The 19,700-nt window shown below is 43.2% G+C and overlaps 1 protein-coding gene across 3 annotated transcripts in view; it reads left to right on the forward strand.

Moving 5' to 3' along the window:
• MSH3 (mutS homolog 3) overlaps positions 1–19,700 on the forward strand; it is a 277,857-nt gene that overhangs the window by 142,066 nt on the left and 116,091 nt on the right. For all 3 annotated transcript variants that reach the window (XM_040341613.1, XM_040341617.1, XM_040341611.1), the window contains exons 14-15: positions 13,553–13,740; positions 16,483–16,651. In XM_040341613.1, coding sequence (XP_040197547.1) covers positions 13,553–13,740; positions 16,483–16,651 — 357 coding nt within the window. The remainder of the gene's footprint in view (positions 1–13,552; positions 13,741–16,482; positions 16,652–19,700) is intronic.

The following is a 19,700-nucleotide window of genomic DNA, read 5'->3' on the forward strand; positions in this document are numbered from 1 at the left end:
GCCTGTTAGAAATTGAGCTAACACACAAACATAGCAGGCAGCCAGCGCTGAAGAAGAAGGCACCGGAGAGCTGCAGAAGAACCGGGGTTCGCCAAGTCAACAGCGGAAGAGGGGAGAAGATGGAAGAAGCCCCCCGGAGTCCGGAGAAGCCCCCCCGGAGAGCGGAGAAGACCCCCGGAGAGCGGAAGACCCCCGGAGAGCGGAAGAAGAAGCCCCCCCCTGCTAATTGAGCTAATAACGAAGACAGGGGGGGCATCCGGAGCAGAATAATAAAATATTTTAAAAAGCCTTGTGTTGTGTGTTTATTAACTAACTTTTTGCCTACAGGTGAATGGATAGGGGTACGATGTACCCCATATCCATTCACTTAGGGTGGGGGGCCGGTATCTGGGGGCCCCCTTATTTGAGGGGACTCCCAGATTCCGATAAGCCTCCGCCCGCAGACCCCGACAACCAATGGCAAGGGTTGTCGGGAAGAGGTCCTGTCCTCATCAACATGGGGACAGGGTGCTCTGGGGTGGGAGGGCCCGCAGTGCGCCCCCCTGCCCCAGAGCACCCAACCCCCCCATGTTGAGGGCACGCGGCCTGGCACGGCTCAGGAGGGGGGGGGGCGCTCGCTCGTCCCCACTCCTTTCCTGGCCGGCCGGGTAGCGTGCTTTGGATACGGGTCTGGTATGGATTGTAGGGGGACCCCCTACGTCAATTTTTCGGCGTGGGGGGGTCTCCTTACAACCCATACCAGACCTAAGGGCCTGGTATGCTCCTGGGGGGGGAACCCATGCCGGTTTTTTCTTTGAAAATTGGCATGGAGTTCTCCCTCAGGAATGCATGCCGCTGTCATTTTTTTTTTTTCCCGACGCAACTTTTTTAAGCCGTCGCGATCCTCAAAACTCGGCGTAACGTAACTTCGCGCATGCGCAGTACGGCCGGCGCGGGAGCGCGCCTCATTTAAATGGGACTCGCCCCATTTGAATAGGAACGCCTTGCGCCGGCGGAATTTTAGTTACACAGCCTGAAATTTCTAGATAAGTGCTTTGTGGATCAGGCACTTAGGTAGAAACTTTAAGGCAGTGTAACTTAAATGGGATTTTTTAAGTTACGTCAGGTTTTTGTGGATCTGGCCCATGATTTACATTTTCAATTAATACTGTATCTGCTACTGCCCCTATTTTGTATGTGTCTATCGTTATATCCCCCTTTTCTTTAGATGCTATTAAGACTACATCATTTATAATTTCTAGGAGTACTGCAATGCAGTGGAACGATTTTCTGTGCAATAATTCCCCTATGGAATATTTTAGAACAATACTAAATGTAATTGAAAATAATTATATTTTAATTGTATACAGTGTGATAGATTTTTAGAAGCACAATATAATGTGACTGTTCCAAAGCTGTCCTATCCAAGCAGCAATTAAATAATGAGTTTTATATAAGAAAGCACAAATATTTGTATAATTTTTATTGTTTATGCAATAGTTCCTTGTATTACTGCTAATACTGCAAAATGTATTTAAAGCAAACACATATATACAATTTGATTGCACTTATTCAGTGTCTTGCAAACATTACTCAGCTTTGAACAACTTCATAACTGGTACAGTGTCTAAGGCTCTGTTCACACCTAGGCATTCTAGATCGCAGGCAGAATCACTGCCATTCTGCCCGCGATAACTAAATCACCACAAAACACAGGATGCTTGCGATCCTGTTACTTTAAATAGCACCCCAATTTTGCAAATTATCGCCAAAAATTTGTGGGGGCGCCCTGTCACGTGAAAAAGCCTAGGTGGAAATGGAGACTTAAGCTGGCCATATACGGTTCTGTTTTATTCATTCAGCCAGCGGTATTCCCCCATCCACACATTTCTTACACGCCTTAGAACATCAATCAGATTTTATGACTATGATGTCAATGGAGTATCTTTGTCAGGCCCGTTTTTAATGCGGGGAAAACGGGCAGCTGCCCTGGAACCAGGAGTTCCTCCAGCTTCAGCGCTGGTCACACTGGCTGCTCGCTACTGTCCTCCAGGAGAGGAGCGTGTCTATATTATTAAGTGACAGCGTTCCTCTCCCTTCGGCCATTCAGAATGCTCTCTGACTGCTTCACACATGAATCTCTGTGAGAGCAGAGGAGGGAGGAGGCGGGGCATTGATGGAAGCTCCTTCAGAGACTAACGGCCTGCACAGACATGATGCTGTGGGTTGTAGCTGCTCTTCTGAAGCACAATCGTTGTTTTCTAAGTGTGTTTTGAAGGAAAGCTCTGTACTTGGGTAGAGGGGGGCTCGAAACTGAAATCCAAGGGGAGGAAAGAGTGGTTTCTTTTGGAGGGGGCTTGGATGACACTCCTTAACCATGCATGCTGCACGTAGCACACCCCTCAACGTTGCACGTAGCGCATCCCTCAACCCATGACATGTAGTAACCACTAGCAATTAGTGAGCAGTAGTGATGTGCAGTAACCTCTATTAACCTATCGGCAAGCAGTAATGATATGCTGTAACCTCTGGCAACCAATTGCAATCGCTGCCTGATCTGCTGCAGTAAGCTGATTTTGAGTCTAGTCGTTGTTTATTGTATGTCTCAGAGCCGGGGGGGGGGGGGGGGGCTGGACTCCAGATTTTTTTTGCCCAGGACCAATCAATATTAAAGAAGGCCCTGATCTTTATAGAAATGCCAACAAGATACCAGGTCATGTTTTGGAAATGTATGTCTTGCTCAACTCGAAATCTGAAAGGCTACTTTACATGACTAAGTGGGAACAAGATTTGGACAAAGATTGAGTTCTGAATAAATGGAATAAGCTGGCTATCGGTGCCTCCAAGTGATACCCCGATCAGCCATAAGATTATGACCACCCCGCTAATATTGTGTAGATGCGTTTTTTTCCATCAAAATTGCCCTCACCCATCAAGGCATGAACTAACATCCACATGACCTAACTAGAAAAATCAGGACTTTAACGGTACCACACAAATTATAAAAAAAGGACATTTTGTTCTTACAAATGTTTAAACAATGAAAGTGATTGTAAAGTCTCATTTCTTTTCTCTAAAAATAACAAACATGTTATGCTTACCTGCTCTATGCAGTGAATTTGCGCAAGGTAGCCCAGATCCTCTTCTTCTCGGGTCCCTCTTCTGTGCTCCTGGCCCCTCCCTCCTGTCAAGTACCCCCACAGCAAGCGGCTTGCTCCTGGGGCACCTGAGCTGAGTCACAGCTCCCTGTGTCCATTCAGACTCTACTGATTGGCTAACTGACTTTGATTGACCGCAGTGGGAGCCAATGGCACTACTGCTGTGTCCCAGCCAATCAGGAGAGTCCCGGACAGCTGAGGCACTCGTGGACATCGCTGGGGAGAGATGGGGATCAAACAAGTATTGGGGGGTGCTGGTGCGGCTTCTTGGACGTAGAATGCATTAAGATGATAAAACCTTCTGACTTTACAGCCACTTTAAGCTATTTTAAAATTCTAGAAATACATATAATATTCTCATACAGCCTAAATTGGTTTGAGTATCACATTGTGCTTTACTATTCATCCATGGCCCATTCAGGTGATGAGTTGCTTGCTGAAAGCTTCAACGCATTTCGTGGGTCAATGGCACTTTTCATCTCGAAGGCAAGCACAATGAAACTCTAAAAAAGAGAAAGTATGTTTACATTAATTCCTTAAAGCGGAGCTCCACCCTAAAGTGGAACTTCCGCTCATCAGAAGTAACCCTCCTACCCTCTGGTGTCACGTTTGGCACCTTTCAGGGGGAGGGAGGTTGCACCCACTTCCAGGAACCCACTCTGCGGGGACCTGCAGGTAGTGCGTCACTCCCCCCCCCCTGTTGTGTTCTGGGAAACACATGGCTCCCAGAACACAACAGGGGACCAGTGAGAACGGCGCAGTGCATCTCGCGCATTTGCAGTAGGGAATCGGGCAGTGAAGCCGCAATGCTTCACTTCCTGATTGACTCACCAAGGATGGCAGTGGGGGCAGCAGAGAGATGAGCGACTGCTCGTCTTCTGACATCTGCAGACCAGGAACATCCCTGAAAAATCAACTTCCAAGGCATTAGATATACCATGGAACACAGTGAAGACAGTCATCATCAAGTGGAGAGAATATGGCACAACAGCGCCATTACCAAGAACTGGACGTCCCTCCAAATTTTTTGAAAAGACAAAAAAATACTGGTCAGGGAGGCTGCCAAGAGGCCTACAGCAACATTAAAGGAGTTGCAGGAATATCTGGCAAGTACTGTACTGTACTGGCTGTGTGGTACATGTGACAGCGATCTCCCGTATTCTTCATATGTCTGGGCTATGGGGTAGACTGGCAAGACAGAAGCCTTTTTCTTATGAAGAAAAGAAAAACATCTAAGCCCGGCTAAACTTGGCAAAAACACACCTGAAGTCTCCCAAAAGCATGTGGGAAAATGTGTTATGGTCTGATGAAACCAAGGTTGAACTTTTTGGCCATAATTCCAAAAGATATGTTTGGCGCAAATACAACACTGCACATCACAAAAAGAACACCATACACACAGTGAAGCATGGTGGTGGCAGCATTATGCTTTGGGGCTGTTTTTCTTCAGCTGGTAGAGTCAAGGTAGAGGGAATTATGAACCGTTCCAAATACCAGTCAACATTGGCACAAAACCTTCAGGCTTCTGCTAGAAAACTGAACATGAAGGGGAACTTCACCTTTCAGCATGCCAACGACCCAAAGCATACATCCAAATCAACAGAGGAATGGCTTTACCAGAAGAAGAATAAAGTTTTGAAATGGCCCAGCCAGAGCCCAGACCTGAATCCGATTTGAAAATCTGTGGGGTGATCTGAAGAGGGCTGTGCTGTTATAAAATCAAACAGTGTTTCAACAAAGTATTCGTTTAAGAGTGTGCATACTTCTGCAGCCATATTATTATTTTTTTAATTTGTTTCCCTCCATCTGAACAATTTCAGTTTGCTGTTCAACTGAGTTGTACAGTTTATAAGTCACATGGTCACAAAGGTGGAAAAAGTTCTGAAATTATTTATTTTTCTCATTTTTTTACATCACAGCAACCTGACATTTTAACAGGGGTTTTATATCCATTGTATGTTTTAGGTGCTTCCCATAACTGCCTTAGGGGATGTGGGTAAGAAGGTTAAGACCATATTTGGAGGACATGCCTGAAGATTTATAGGTTCTGGGTCTGAGTATTCAATTTTATATACTCTCTCTAACCCAGATTAACCTTAAAAAAAAACTCCTTCGCGGCCCCTTTTGAACCAACCCATAGAGGAAGCATAAAGACATGGCAAACAACTAATCTACAGGTCATTCTAAAAAAATTAGCATATTGTGATAAAGTTTATTATTTTCTGTAATGTACTGATAAACATTAGACTTCCATATATTTTAGATTCATTACACACAACTGAAGTAGTTCAAGCCTTTTTATTGTTTTAATATTGATGATTTTGGCATACAGCTCATGAAAACCCCAAATTCCTATCTCAAAAAATTAGCATATCATGAAAAGGTTCTCTAAACGAGCTCTTAACCTAATCATCTGAATCAACTAATTAACTCTAAACACCTGCAAAAGATTCCTGAGGCTTTTAAAAACTCCCAGCCTGGTTCATTACTCCAAACCGCAATCATGGGTAAGACTGCCGACCTGACTGCTGTCCAGAAGGCCATCGTTGACACCCTCAAGCAAGAGGGTAAGACACAGAAATAAATTTCTGAACGAATAGGCTGTTCCCAGAGTGCTGTATCAAGGCACCTCAGTGGGAAGTCTGTGGGAAGGAAAAAGTGTGGCAGAAAACGCTGCACAACGAGAAGAGGTGACCGGACCCTGAGGAAGATTGTGGAGAAGGAGCGATTCCAGACCTTGGGGGACCTGCGGAAGCAGTGGACTGAGTCTGGAGTAGAAACATCCAGAGCCACCGTGTACAGGCGTGTGCAGGAAATGGGCTACAGGTGCCGCATTCCCCAGGTCAAGCCACTTTTGAACCAGAAACAGCGGCAGAAGCGCCTGACCTGGGCTACAGAGAAGCAACACTGGACTGTTGCTCAGTGGTCCAAAGTACTTTTTTCGGATGAAAGCAAATTTTGCATGTCATTCGGTAATCAAGGTGCCAGAGTCTGGAGGAAGACTGGGGAGAGGGAAATGCCAAAATGCCTGAAGTCCAGTGTCAAGTACCCACAGTCAGTGATGGTCTGGGGTGCCATGTCAGCTGCTGGTGTTGGTCCACTGTGTTTTATCAAGGGCAGGGTGAATGCAGCTAGCTATCAGGAGATTTTGGAGCACTTCATGCTTCCATCTGCTGAAAAGCTTTATGGAGATGAAGATTTCATTTTTCAGCACGACCTGGCACCTGCTCACAGTGCCAAAACCACTGGTAAATGGTTTACTGACCATGGTATTACTGTGCTCAATTGGCCTGCCAACTCTCCTGACCTGAACCCCATAGAGAATCTGTGGGATATTGGGAAGAGAAAGTTGAGAGACGCAAGACCCAACACTCTGGATGAGCTTAAGGCCGCTACCGAAGCATCCTGGGCCTCCATAACACCTCAGTAGTGCCACAGGCTGATTGCCTCCATGCCACGCCGCATTGAAGCAGTCATTTCTGCAAAAGGATTCCCGACCAAGTATTGAGTGCATAACTGAACATAATTATTTGAAGGTAGACTTTTTTTTTTATTAAAAACACTTTTCTTTTATTGGTCGGATGAAATATGCTAATTTTTTGAGATAGGAATTTGGGGTTTTCATGAGCTGTATGCCAAAATCATCAATATTAAAACAATAAAAAGGCTTGAACTACTTCAGTTGTGTGTAATGAATCTAAAATATATGAAAGTCTAATGTTTATCAGTACATTACAGAAAATAATCAACTTTATCACAATATGCTAATTTTTTGAGAATGACCTGTAATTTATATTCTTGGCTGCAAGAATAACAGTTGTCAGATTGTGGATGTCTTCGACCATATCATTTGCACGATTACCAAGAAATTATAAGGGATAATGGTAAACAAAAAATTATCAGCCAATTTGAATGACAAAAAAAGGGTATTTACAAGTATCAAACAAACAAAAAAACAAGAAACCAATGCATATAGTCTATTTCTGGTGAACGGCTCTAATAATAGGACGTGTGGAATGGATGCAGAAGTTGGGTGTAATTTATCACACATCTTGGGGCAGATCCACAAAAGAATTATGCCGGCGTATCTCTTGATACGCCACGTAATTTCAAATTTTGCGCGTCGTATCTTTGTTTTGTATCTACAAAACAAGATACGACTGCATCTCAAATCTATCCGACAGGCGTACGTCTTAGTACGCCGTCGGATCTTAGGTGCATTTTTTCGGCGGCCGCTAGGTGGCACTTCCGTCGAATTCCGCTTCGAGTATGCAAATTAGCATACTCGAACGTACGTCCGGCCGGCGCATTTTTTTACGTCGTTTGCATTCGGCTTTTTCCGGCGTATAGTTACCCCTGCTATTATGAGGCGTACTCAATGTTAAGTATGGCCATCATTCCCACGTCGCCTTTTGAATTTTTTATCGTTTGCGTAAGTCGTTCGCGAATAGGGATTTGCGTAGAATGACGTCACCGTCGTAAGCATTGGCTTGTTCCAGTTTAATTTCGAGCATGCACACTGGGATACCCCCATGGACGGCGCATGCGGCGTTAAAAAAAAATGTTGTTTACGTCAGGTCACGACGTATTTACATAAAACACGCCCCCATCACATCCATTTGAATTCCGCGCCCTTACGCCGCCAAAGATACACTACGCTGCCGTAACTTACGGCGCAAATTCTTTGAGGATTCGGAAAAAAATAAAAATAAGTTACGGCGGCGTAGTGTATCTTAGATACGCTGCGCCCGGCGGAGATATGCGCCGAGGTACGTGAATCTGCCCCCTTATCTTTTATTTTATCTTTATTTTTCCTGTGCTCTTTTCCTTCTCTTTCTCTCTTTCTTTTTTCCTAATGTATATTACGGTCCGTAATTGGGTTTGAAAAAACGTGACATGTATTTTCTGACTATAGAGAATTTATGCTCACTCTATGTCAAAGAAAAATTGATAAGGATAGTCAGGAACCATATATATGAGCAATAGTTGTTAACTATGTCTTACATTGTGCACTGAATAATTACAATGTGAACTCTATGGAAATAATCACAGATTGTTCATTGTAAACACTGTAATTAAGCATTTAAAATACATAACATTTTTGTGTTTTTACTTGCATATTTGAGTTGGTGACAGGGTCTCTCTACACTTTTTAATTCTTTGTGTGCAAGATGCAGATGTTTTGTCATGCACATGGCAATGACATCATAGTTAGTTATGTCAACATACAGGTCTCTGGCATGAGTAGAATGTTGCCATACACTGCATATTAACCACCAGCCGCCATCATATGACGTCCACAAAGTGTCTCTACCATCCAGAGTGGACGTCATATGACGTCCTGGACTTTGAAGGGGGATATCTGAATGATGCCTGCAGCTAGAGGCATCATCCAGATATCTATCTCTTGTGCCGGCGATTCTGCACAACGTAAGAACGATCATAGCGGCTGTTCCGCCGCTAGATCGTTCTTACGGGCGGCGGGAGGGGACATCCCCCCTCCCGCCGCCATCTGGTGCTTCTCCGGGCTCTCCCGTGCCATCGGGGGCCCGGAGAAAGAATTGTCCGGCGCTGGCAGGAAGTATAGAGATGACTGGTGACCAGATGGTCATCTCTATGACCATCGGAGGACCCGGGCAGAATGTGATGACGTCACGCCCGGGTCCCGTAAGTAAACAAAGCCGCGATTGCGGCTGTAAGCCACAGTATTCATGAGATCAGTGAATTTTTTTCACCGATCTCATGGTTTCCAGCCTGGAGGAGAGATGTGGGGTCTTATTGACCCCGCAGCTCTCCATAAAGAGGACCTGTCATACACATTCCTATTACAAGGGATGTTTACATTCCTTGTAATAGGAATAAAAGTAATAAAAAAATAAATAAAAAAAGTGTAAAAAAAGAAATAAATATGTTAAATAAATAATAATAATAAAAAAAAATTAAAACGCCCCTGTCCCCGGTAGCTCGCGCGCAGAAGCGAACGCACAGGCAAGTACCGCCGACATATGTAAACGCCGTTTAAACCACATATGTGAGGTATCGCCGCGTGCGTTAGAGTGCCAGCAACAATTCTAGCACTCTAACTTTACTGTTTTGTTATTTTTTTAATTCATGAAACATTTTTTTTTCTCAGCTCCTCCCCGCAAGAGCCAACCCCCTTCATGGGAAGCACTCTCCCAAGGGGGTTAGCTTGCGGGTGCTCTCCCGTGATACAGCCGGCAGCTATAGCCAGAGACTTTATCACTCGGCCCCGCCCCGGCGTGCTGCGTCATTGGATGTGATAGACAGCAACGTGAGCCAGTGGCTGCGCTGCTATCAATCTAGCCAATCAACAGCCAGACTCCGTGGAGAAGAGGATGCCAGGGGATGCGCACAGCAGGTGAACGGTCTCAGGTAAGTAAAACGGGGGGCTGGGGGGCATTCATTGCCAGGTGTTTTTTCACCTTAATTTATAGGATGCATTAAGGTGAAAAAAACATTAACCTTTACAACCCCTTTTAAGTTCTTTTATGTGCTTTCTTCAAGCATGAGGAAATCAGGAATACCGTTATAAAAGTGTTAGTTGCCCAATTCATAGAAGGAGCGTTATCTTCTGGTCTTTTCAGTTCAAACTGTTTTTATTTTGTACTGCTATATCAGAACTGTAAGCTTTGTTTCCTAGCAAGGATTAATTTAGACACCAGTGAAATTCCGCAGATGTCATATTGGAAAAGGATATGACTGAGTCATGGTCAGACCAAGTTGCCGACCGGATCATTGCTGATAGCATTTTGGCAAATAAAGCCAAAGAAATAATCACATGATCTTTTCTAGAATATGGTTTATGTTCTTAGAAAAATGTGTGTAAACTCGTGGTGTTGTATTAGCTACTCTCCAAGCATTTATCCAATGATACTGGAAAGGAAGGTCTGCTATTTTATGGTTTAGGGGGGTGTTTAGAGGTTAGTGTGGGATTCATTTAAAATCCAATCTAAAACCAGATTAGCATCCTGCTAAAATTAATGTGCCTTCCATTTCAGGGTGTAAAGTTTGAAACAGATCTTTAAATAAATGGAGTTGATATTTAGTGTATAGCATACAACAAAGGTCACCAGGCCTTCTCCTAAGGTCCCTTTCACTAGCAAGAATTGTCCCTCAGTGCCCCTAATAACTTCTAATTCAGTAAATAACCGTCTGGACAAAGAGCCACTCATTTTTCAATTTTTATTTTTCAGTTACATCAGCAGAGTAGCTTTTTGGAAAATAATTATGTAAATATTTGAGAGAAAACTGTTAGGGAAGATTCGTTTTTTTGCGGTGCTATTATATCTGCCCCTAGATATGGCTTGTATGTGAATGTTTGCGTAAATTTGTTCTTAAACTTTTACAAGATTAAGGTGCCTATCTTTTCATGCCATTATTCGCTCTAATTTGAGCTTAAACTAAACACTAAAACCAGCGCTCATGAACTCAAACATGTAGTTTAATAAAATAAAGGAAGTCCATTTCTTATTACATATTGCAATGGGATATTTCCAATCCAATATAAACAAAAATAAGATAAGAATTGTTCATGAGGAATCATAAATAGCTAGCAGTTCACAATAGACAGTGTGGACGTCCACACTCCATACAGCAAGAAGTTTCTGATGCAAGGCTCATATGGCAGAAAGGGGTATGTATACAGTACCTTAAGCTGATTGCATTGTACAAACCGGCAACAATCGAGAATGGGGGGGGCCCTCCAGCATAGACGACGTTGGCCAGAACAGTAACTCAGCTTAGACGGGGAAAACACACACTACCTCCGTCCTTGTGAGCCGATGACGCCACTCTCATGCGCCACCGACTGGCGTCCATAGATATAAGCAGTATTGTGGAGAGAATGTGCTGTGTAATGCACTATTCCACTGGAAACTTCAATACGCTGCTGCCCCCTCTAATAGGGGAATTAGAGGGCAGCAGCGTATTGACATGGTAGTTCGTTCATTCTTCCTGTCTGCTAAGAAATGTACATTTTATTATTTTTTCAGAAAAGGTGAATTTATCCTTTAATCCTGGCCCTAAATGGTTTATAGTGCTAATGGTTGCCACACATTTCGATTCTGTTACCTGATCGATGCGTGATTCAGTCAAAACAATTGAATCAGCAAACAGATGTATAACCATAGCTTCCCTTCCGATTGATCTAGGTTCAATTTAGATCGGATAATGTAAAACCTCATACTTTTTAGCAAAAACTTTAGAATGTGAACAGGCCCTAATGGGTTTGAAACGGCTCAAACTGCTGAGGGAACAGATTGTCAACATGTAATGTAGAGAAGAAGAATAAATCCACAGCTGCAGAAACCGCCAAAAAGGTCCCTGGTGTGTAGCATTACAGGTGCATTTAGTTAAAAGCATGCGCAAATACCTTATGTTAGCTTTGTTGCTTTTGTATCGTTCGAAAGCCATATACTACAACGCCGAATGCCTTTTGGCAGCTTGCTGCTCTGTTCTGCTGCTGAATGATTTGTATGAGTGATAAGAATGGTTTTCAGATTTTAAATAAACACATAAGAAATGGTCTTTTATTAAATACTAAAGTTTCTCTAGTCATTATGTTCCTACAAAGTACACCCTTTGTGGTATTCAGTGCAATACTGTACTCATTTTCCCGCAGTGTTGTTTACAGTCTTTCATGCCGTTGTTTAGTCTGTGGGATTTTTTTCCACATGGACAAACCAGCGGAGACCTTAGTTTACATTTATGATTGTTTTTTATGTAGCACTTATAGTATTTTGCTTCAGGATTCCATTGATTGCAAGATTTTCCTGGGGGTTCTCTTGAACTGTTTAGAAATACTGTTTTTACATCTATTCCAAAAACCTCGGTCTATTGGGAGTGCAGGATTTTTAGTTTTAAAGTGAAGAGTTGCTGGAATCCATGAATGCACGTACAGCTTGGCCAAAAGTCTTTGGACATTGAACTGTCCCTCTTGTGTGAGTTTGACGGAAAGCCCCATTCTAAAATGAGGGAAATTAATAAAGGTTCATGCACACGGCTTATTATAAGCATTTTATTTTATGACTAGCTTAAATTTCCTGCGCTTTCCCTAAACATGGTTGCACTCTGGGAAATACCAGTGCTTCTTTGAACTGATGTTTACCCATGCATGCCTGTCTGTCTTATTTCCTGAACTAAAAAAAGAGGAAAAAGACAGAAAAAAAGTACACCCGTATTGACAGAATTTTTTTTTTGCAAATGAGCCTTCGAAGCATTGTATCTGTGATCAGTGGACCGTGGGTGCAATGCACAGTTTCATGCAGGCTCTTTATCCAGCTTTATGTCCCACTTAAAATCTGGAGGAGGTGTTAATGGACTACAAAAGTAGAAATCACTGTACTTGTGTTCCCTTGATAACGTGGTTAAAATGTCATCTTTTTTGGGACCATTGACATTTATACAGCGATCAGTGCTATAAAAATGCACTGATTACTGTGTAAATGTCACGGGCAGGGAATGGGTTAACACGAGGGGGCTATCAAGGGGTTAAATGTGTTCCCTGGGAGGTGTTTTTGACTGTGGGGGGAGGGGACTGACTTGAGGAGGAGAAAGATCGCTGTTCCTAATCACTAGGAACAGCAGATCTCTCTCTCGCCTTCCCTGTCAGAACGGGGATCTGTCTGTTTACATTGACAGATCCCCATTCTGGCTCTTTCCCATGGCCACATGCATCGCCAGGTCCTGCGCCGTGCAGCCTGCTATGGCTCTTAAAGGAGCCGACATACAGCTATGACGATTTGCGGGAAAGAGCCAACCTGCTGCAGTATAATGATGGCGGTTGGTCGGCAAGTGGTTAAACTATAAACATGTTATACGTACCTGCTCTGTCCAATGGTTTTGCACAGAGCAGCCCTGATTCTCCTCTTCTGGGGCCCCCTGCCGAGGCTCCTGGCTCCTCCTCTTCTCGGTGGGCTATCAGTATGCCCTATCAGGAGGGAGAGAGCCGATGTTCTCATACACAGCACTGGATCGAGATCGGGCTCAGGTAAGTATAAGGTGGGGGAGGTGCAGGGTTTTTTTATAACCTTAGTGCATAGAACGCATTAAGGTAAAAAAACCTTCTACCTTTTACAACCCCTTTGATTGTTACTAACACTTACAGTGTGGATCTCTGCGGTAGACTGTCAATATTCATGCTTCACAAAATGTACTTACTGGATTTACTGTTTCAACCAGCTTTACAATAGTAATTCCCAGCTGTAAAGGATTTTCGATTGGCAAGTGTTGCTCCTGAATTACAACAGATACCACTGGTTAAGGCCTTTGTCAAATCAATACATTTAATTGAGTTTAAAGGTGAATAAATTTGACATTTTGTTAGTAACGTGGCAAGTGTGGATAGTATTTGCTCTTTTTAGGCTAAATATTTTATGATGCAATTTTCTTTGCAGTGTTCCCCTCAGGAGTTTTTCTTAATAGTCAACACATTGTGTCACTTGGAAAGCCAGCTTGAAGCATTGATTCCTGCTATTAAATCTCAAGTTAAATCCAGTTTGCTAAAGAAGATTTTCACAGATATTCCACAAATCCTAAGTCCAGTACAGAAGTTTGCAGAGGTGTTAAATGAAGAGGCTGCCAAGTAAGTATATCGTGCTAAGAGTAGAAAAGTGTTGGGGTTTCATAGCATTGTATTTTGTTCCATTTATAAAGTTCTACATTAGGTTTTATGGCCAAGTCTGGCCAAAAATGATAAAAACAGTGAATCAAGCAGGATATTTATATTGCTTTCATTACATTTCACTGCCATCGTCGTGACCTCAGTTGAGGGTTCCATGCTTACCTTTGGGTGGCCAGACAAGAGTGTGTCTTTGGCAGGGTAGTCAGTAGCTAAACTCCGGAATTTCAGGAAAGATAAATGAAGAAATACCTAACAAGTCCTCTAAAAAATCAAAAACTGAAGTGTCAGCCTTTTTATTGCTTTTAAAGCACAGTAGAAATCATCCGTGAATGTTCCGTCTTACTTGTTCTAATCACATTTGTTCCCCATGGCAACAATGCCTAAGAGAAGAAAAATGACATTGAGTCTGGGACCTATGGCCTGATTTATAATGCAGTGGCATGACCTTATCGCAGACTTACTGCTTTCTAAATGTACTCTGCACATTTGTAAGGCACGGCAGGCAGGCAAAGCCCCCTTCATTTTATGATTTAGGGGGCGTGCTGCGAAGAAGAGAGCTCTTGACTTTGACAGGTCAATTGGTCAAGTGACCATCCTCTCCTCCAATCAGAAAATGTTCTGTAGCATTTTGTTGAGAATGCTCCAAAGGGCATTGCAGGTTCAACACCACAGCCTGCATTTTGTAAATGTAAAATGTAGGCACAGTGTGGAATAAACACAGAGGTGTCCTATGGATAGTGGTTAGCAGCATCTGCACTCTGTTTAAAAAAATATATAACATAATGGACTGGGGGTCTCGGGTGTTGTGTCCGGGAGTGGACCTATACTCCCCCTCGCCTCTATTCTTTCTCGTCTTTCTTTATCCCTTTTTCGCTTATTCTAACATGCAGGGGCTATAGGGAATGGAGCTGATCTAGTAGTCGTTAACTTCCGCATCTCCCTCATATCCTGCGGAACAATTGGATACCGGATTAGGTGTACCTGGTTGGTTAGGTGACATGGTTATAACCGACTGAGCTAACAATTTTAGCAATAGCTATGCATTGACATCTTTTAGAAGAATTTATAACTTTACATGTCAGTCATATGGTTTGTAATTTATGCAGGAAAAGCGCCCGTGGGTTCTGGTATTTGTATGTAATTGTGTACTGTACTGTGAATTGAACATGTCCTTCTCTGTTGGTACCTTTTCATGGATACTTTCGGTATTGTCCGTTAAAATTTCGAATAAAATCTTTCTGAACCAAAAAAAAGAAGCCCTAGTTATCCCAGAGGTAATGGCAGATTATTCTTTTACGTGTTGCTCTCGGTGAAATCGTTAATTATATCAGGTATTTTTATAGTGACAATCGTTTGCTCAGCGCTTTACAACATAAGGGAAAACAGTACAGTTTCAATACAGGGCGAATCAGAGGGTTCTGCTCATTAGAGCTTACAACCTAAGAGGGAGGGTCAAGTAATACAAAAGGTAATAGCTGTGGGGGAGGAGGAGATGGAGAAAAAAAAAGTACAGTTGTTAGGTGGGGCAGAATAGACTTCTCCTAAGAGAAGAGTTTTAAGGGATCGTCTAAAAGTGAACAGAGTAGGATATAGTCCGACAGATTTGGGATGGGAAGTTCCATAGGATGGAGAGGCTCAGGAAGTCCTGGAGGCAAGTATGGGAGGAAGCGATGAAGGAGCTGGAGAGCAGGAGGTCTTGGGAGGACCGAAGAGACTTATTGGGTTGGTATTTTGAGACTTGGTTAATGATGTAGCTTGGGGCCGAGTTGTGGATGGCTTTGTAAGTTGTTTAGTATTTTGAATTTAATTTGTTGGGTGAGCGGAAGCCAATGGAGGGATTGACAGAGAGAAGTAGGAGACACTTGATAAGGTGGATGAGTCTGGCAGCAGCATTCATGAAGAGGGGATAGCCTATATAAAGGTAATGCGATGAGGAGGGAGTAGCAGTAGTCAAAGTAAGAGATAACCAGGGAGTGAATTAGAAGCTTGTTGTGTCATTGCTTAGGAAGAGGCGTATTTTAGAGCTGTTGCATAGGCTGAGGCGACAAGCTTTGGAGAGGGATTGGATGTGGGGCAAAAGGGATTGTCCAGGATTACACCTAGAACATTGGCATGTGGGGACAGGATGATAGTTGTGCCATCGATCTTGACAGAGAAATCAGGGGAAGAGGTATGTGGGACAGGAGATGCACATGTATGACCCTGCACTACTGAAATTGAGTAAATGATGCCAAAATACATAATTAGAATTTTTCTCCAGTGAATAGCACATGCCAGATCACTTTATCTTAAACCACTTTTATTTTGGCCATAGTAGACAAAGTAACAGGTTTTCTTTTTAAGTCACAGCAAGCTTTACTGTTTCCACTTACCATGTTCTTCCCTCGTGATATAGAGTACTTTTGGGTAATGGGGTACCTATAATACTCCCCCTTCTTTCCTATAATGTATTACTGGTTACCTGAGCATTCGGCGCCAGGTGCAAGTACTGACAAGTTGAAAAAGGGAGGAGCTTGCTGAGGGTGCCCGCCATCAATAAAACCTGTAACCTTTGCCTCGTATAGTCTGAGGGAAATGTTTGCTTTAATTGTCATTGGTTTTGATAAGCTCCTGGAATTATTTCATGGGTATCCATAAATAATACTCATAAGCTAGGTTACTTCAGGTTCATTGTTTTCTTTAACCTATATTTTTCTGTTTTAGGGCTGGGAACAAAACTGAACTTTTTAAAGATCTCACAGATTTTCCAGTGGTCAGTGAAAGAAAGGCAGAGATCAAAGAAGTGATTTCACAAATTCATCGTCATCTTACTGATGTCCGAAAAATGTTGAAAAATCCTTCCATTTCTTACACTTCTGTGTCTGGGCAAGAGGTATGTAATAAATAACAATATGTGCGTGTTGTTTTTTTAAGGTGTTTGTATGCAGTTCTTTGACCCTTTGTGTTATGAAAGCTTCCTTGCTCCCGTATGTGAAATAATGAAGCCTCGTTAAGGGGAAGTGTTTTGTACAGTCTTTACGTGGCTGATGTACCAGAAGTAACGCACTACATTATTATCCTCTAGTGTCTAATTACCTATTTATCTTTTGCTTTAATAGCCTTTGTATTTGCTCACATTCCAAAGCATATTTCTTTGTGTAATCATCTGGAGCAGGCTGTGACTGGCTTAGGTATTTATAGAAGCTTAGGCCAATTTTTTAATTTTCTACCAACCTCTTTTAATGAGACAAAGCATAGTGCAATAGTCCATAGCTGTCAGTCAAAGGTCTTGACTACACTGAACAACTTGAACCCGTCACCCAAAACTTTATTTTCTGCCACCTGGAAAGAAGGGGGTCAGGAGGAAGTGATTGGGGATCATTCCAGTAGGAAAAAAAACTATTTTTTTCCCCCTTTTAGTCACAGCCTCTGAGAGGTTTTTCTTATTGCTGTTAACCGGTGTCCTGAAACGTTTTACCTTGACGGAAGTTTGGATATAATATGGCTTTCATAATTTACTGTACATGAATTTATTACTGATTGTTGCACTTGTTCAATATCAGAAAAGGTTCTAGTCCGGGGATATGCAATTAGCTTCAGCTGTTGCAAAACTACAAGTCCTATCATGCCTCTGCCTCTGGGTGTCATGATTGTGGCTGTGAGTCATGCTATGCCTCATGGGACTTGTAGTTCTGCAACAGCTGGAGGTCCGCTAATTGCATATGCCTGCTCTAGTCGAAGAAAAAGCTGTCCATAATCTTGGATGTCACAATTGTCCTAAATATGCACACATAACCTATTAACAGTTTGGGGTAGATTCAGCAAAGAATTACGCCGGCGTATCCATAGATACGCTGCGTAAATTCAAAGCTGCGCCGGCGTATCTACTTTCTATATTCAGAAAGCTAGATACGCCGACATTAGCCTAAGATCCGACTGGCGTAATTCTATTACGCCGTCGTATCTTAGGGTGCATTCTCACGCTGGCCGCTAGGTGGTGCTTCCGTTGTTTTCGGCGTAGAATATGCAAATTACCTAGTTACGTCGATTCACAAACGTACGTGCGCCCCGGTGGTAGTTTTTTACGTCGTTTGCGTAAGGCATTTTCGGCGTAACGTTGCTCCTGCTATTAGGAGGCGCAGCCAATGTTAAGTATGGACGTCGTTCCCGCTTCGAATTTTGAATTTTTTACGTCGTTTGCATAAGTCGTTCGCGAATAGGGCTGGACGTCATTTACGTTCACGTCGAAAGCAATGACGATTTGGTTCGGAATTTCGAGCATGCGCACGGGGATTTTTTCACGAACGGCGCATGCGCCGTTTGTAAAAAACTTAAAATACGCGGGGTCAACCTAATTTAAAAAAAACACGCCCCCCTCAACATCATTTGAATGACGCGCGCTTACGCCGGCCCCATTTACGCTACGCCGCCGTAAGTTAGGAGGCAAGTGCTTTGTGAATACAGCACTTGCCTCTTAAACTTACGGCGGCGCAGCGTAAATACGATACGCTGCGCCGCCATAAGAAGGGGCGCAGCTACGTGAATCTAGCCCTTTGTTCTCATAAAAAAGACACCTAGAATCATTGGTTATCCAACCCCCCCCCCCCCAAATGTAGAAGTCTTGTTGTGTCTGTGCCTGCCTCTACCACTATTATCATGACTGATAACATGAAGCAGAGAAAGAAAAATCTTTCTTGGCTATTGTTCATCTAATCCTTTTGGATGTGGCAGTCTGAGGAGAAAGAGTGGTCACATAACAGCTTAAGCCAGGTGCTGGGGTATAGCAATATGGAGGAGACATTACCTTTTATTCTCTTCCTCTATTAAGATACTAATGTTATGCTGCACCATTCTTGTCCGGCCAGCAGGGAGGTGAACTAAAGCCAAGCAAGCAGACTTCTATGCAGAGCACTGAGAATCCTGGGAGTTGTAGTTTGAGACAGCAGCCATAGCATGGGGCCAATGAACTCCTTACACTACAGATCCCTATATGTACTAGCAGTAGGAGGAATGGAGAGATGATCTGTAATAAGCTGCCCAGGAAAGTTCTTCCTCTGAGCATTAAGGGAGTTGGAGAGATGGAGCACCCTTGTCTGGATATTTGCCTGCCAGCGGGAGACCATACCAGCCTTGAGGCAGGGAGTGAGGGCTCCTGGAGATGGCACAGCACCACCTACATCTCACCGCCAGCACTGCTGCAGCAGTGAGACTGAAGTGTCCACTCAGCTTCTGCTTTCTACTGCTTATCACCGACCGAGTGACTGTCTGATGGCCCCCCTTCTACAGAGAGTGGTCACTGCAGCATTCAGAGGACTGGTGAGTGGGCAATTTACTCATTACTGACACTGCTAACAGGTACTGAGCCAATAAGAGCAGGACACCAAGTATACCAAATCCATACTGCAGCCATACTCCACTCTATATTGCCCGTATTCCAAGCATAGACTGCACCTACTGTATACTAACCCTATGTTGCATTATGCCAAACCTTTACCACATCTACTTTGCACCTGTGCTGAGACTATACCGTACCCACACTGCATGCAGGTTAACTGAAACTGACGTTAAGTGCACCAATGCTCCTAAATGGCCCCAGCATTAGCCAGCAGAAAAACATCTCAAAGGAATGTCCTTCCCCAAATGATTTTTATGCACCCCTTTGCCTGCCCCCTCTTATACTATTCTCCTTTTTTTTTTAGACAGTGTATGTCCAATCACTTTAGGACTAGCATCGCTGCCATAAATCCACTCTGCTAGTATAGCTCCAGCACTCTATTGAAACTTTACTACTGTTCACTGATGCACTTTATGACTAGTCCTTACTGTTGATCAATTTGTATGCTAAATTGTGTTATTCTCATTGTTAAGCCATGTTATGCTTGCCTAGTAACCAACCATATTGGGTGACAGTATTTTAGGTTTGCCTTTACTACTTGGTTTGG

The sequence above is a fragment of the Rana temporaria genome, chromosome 1 (genome assembly GCF_905171775.1).
Source record: "Rana temporaria chromosome 1, aRanTem1.1, whole genome shotgun sequence".
Classification (NCBI taxonomy): Eukaryota; Metazoa; Chordata; class Amphibia; order Anura; family Ranidae; genus Rana; species Rana temporaria.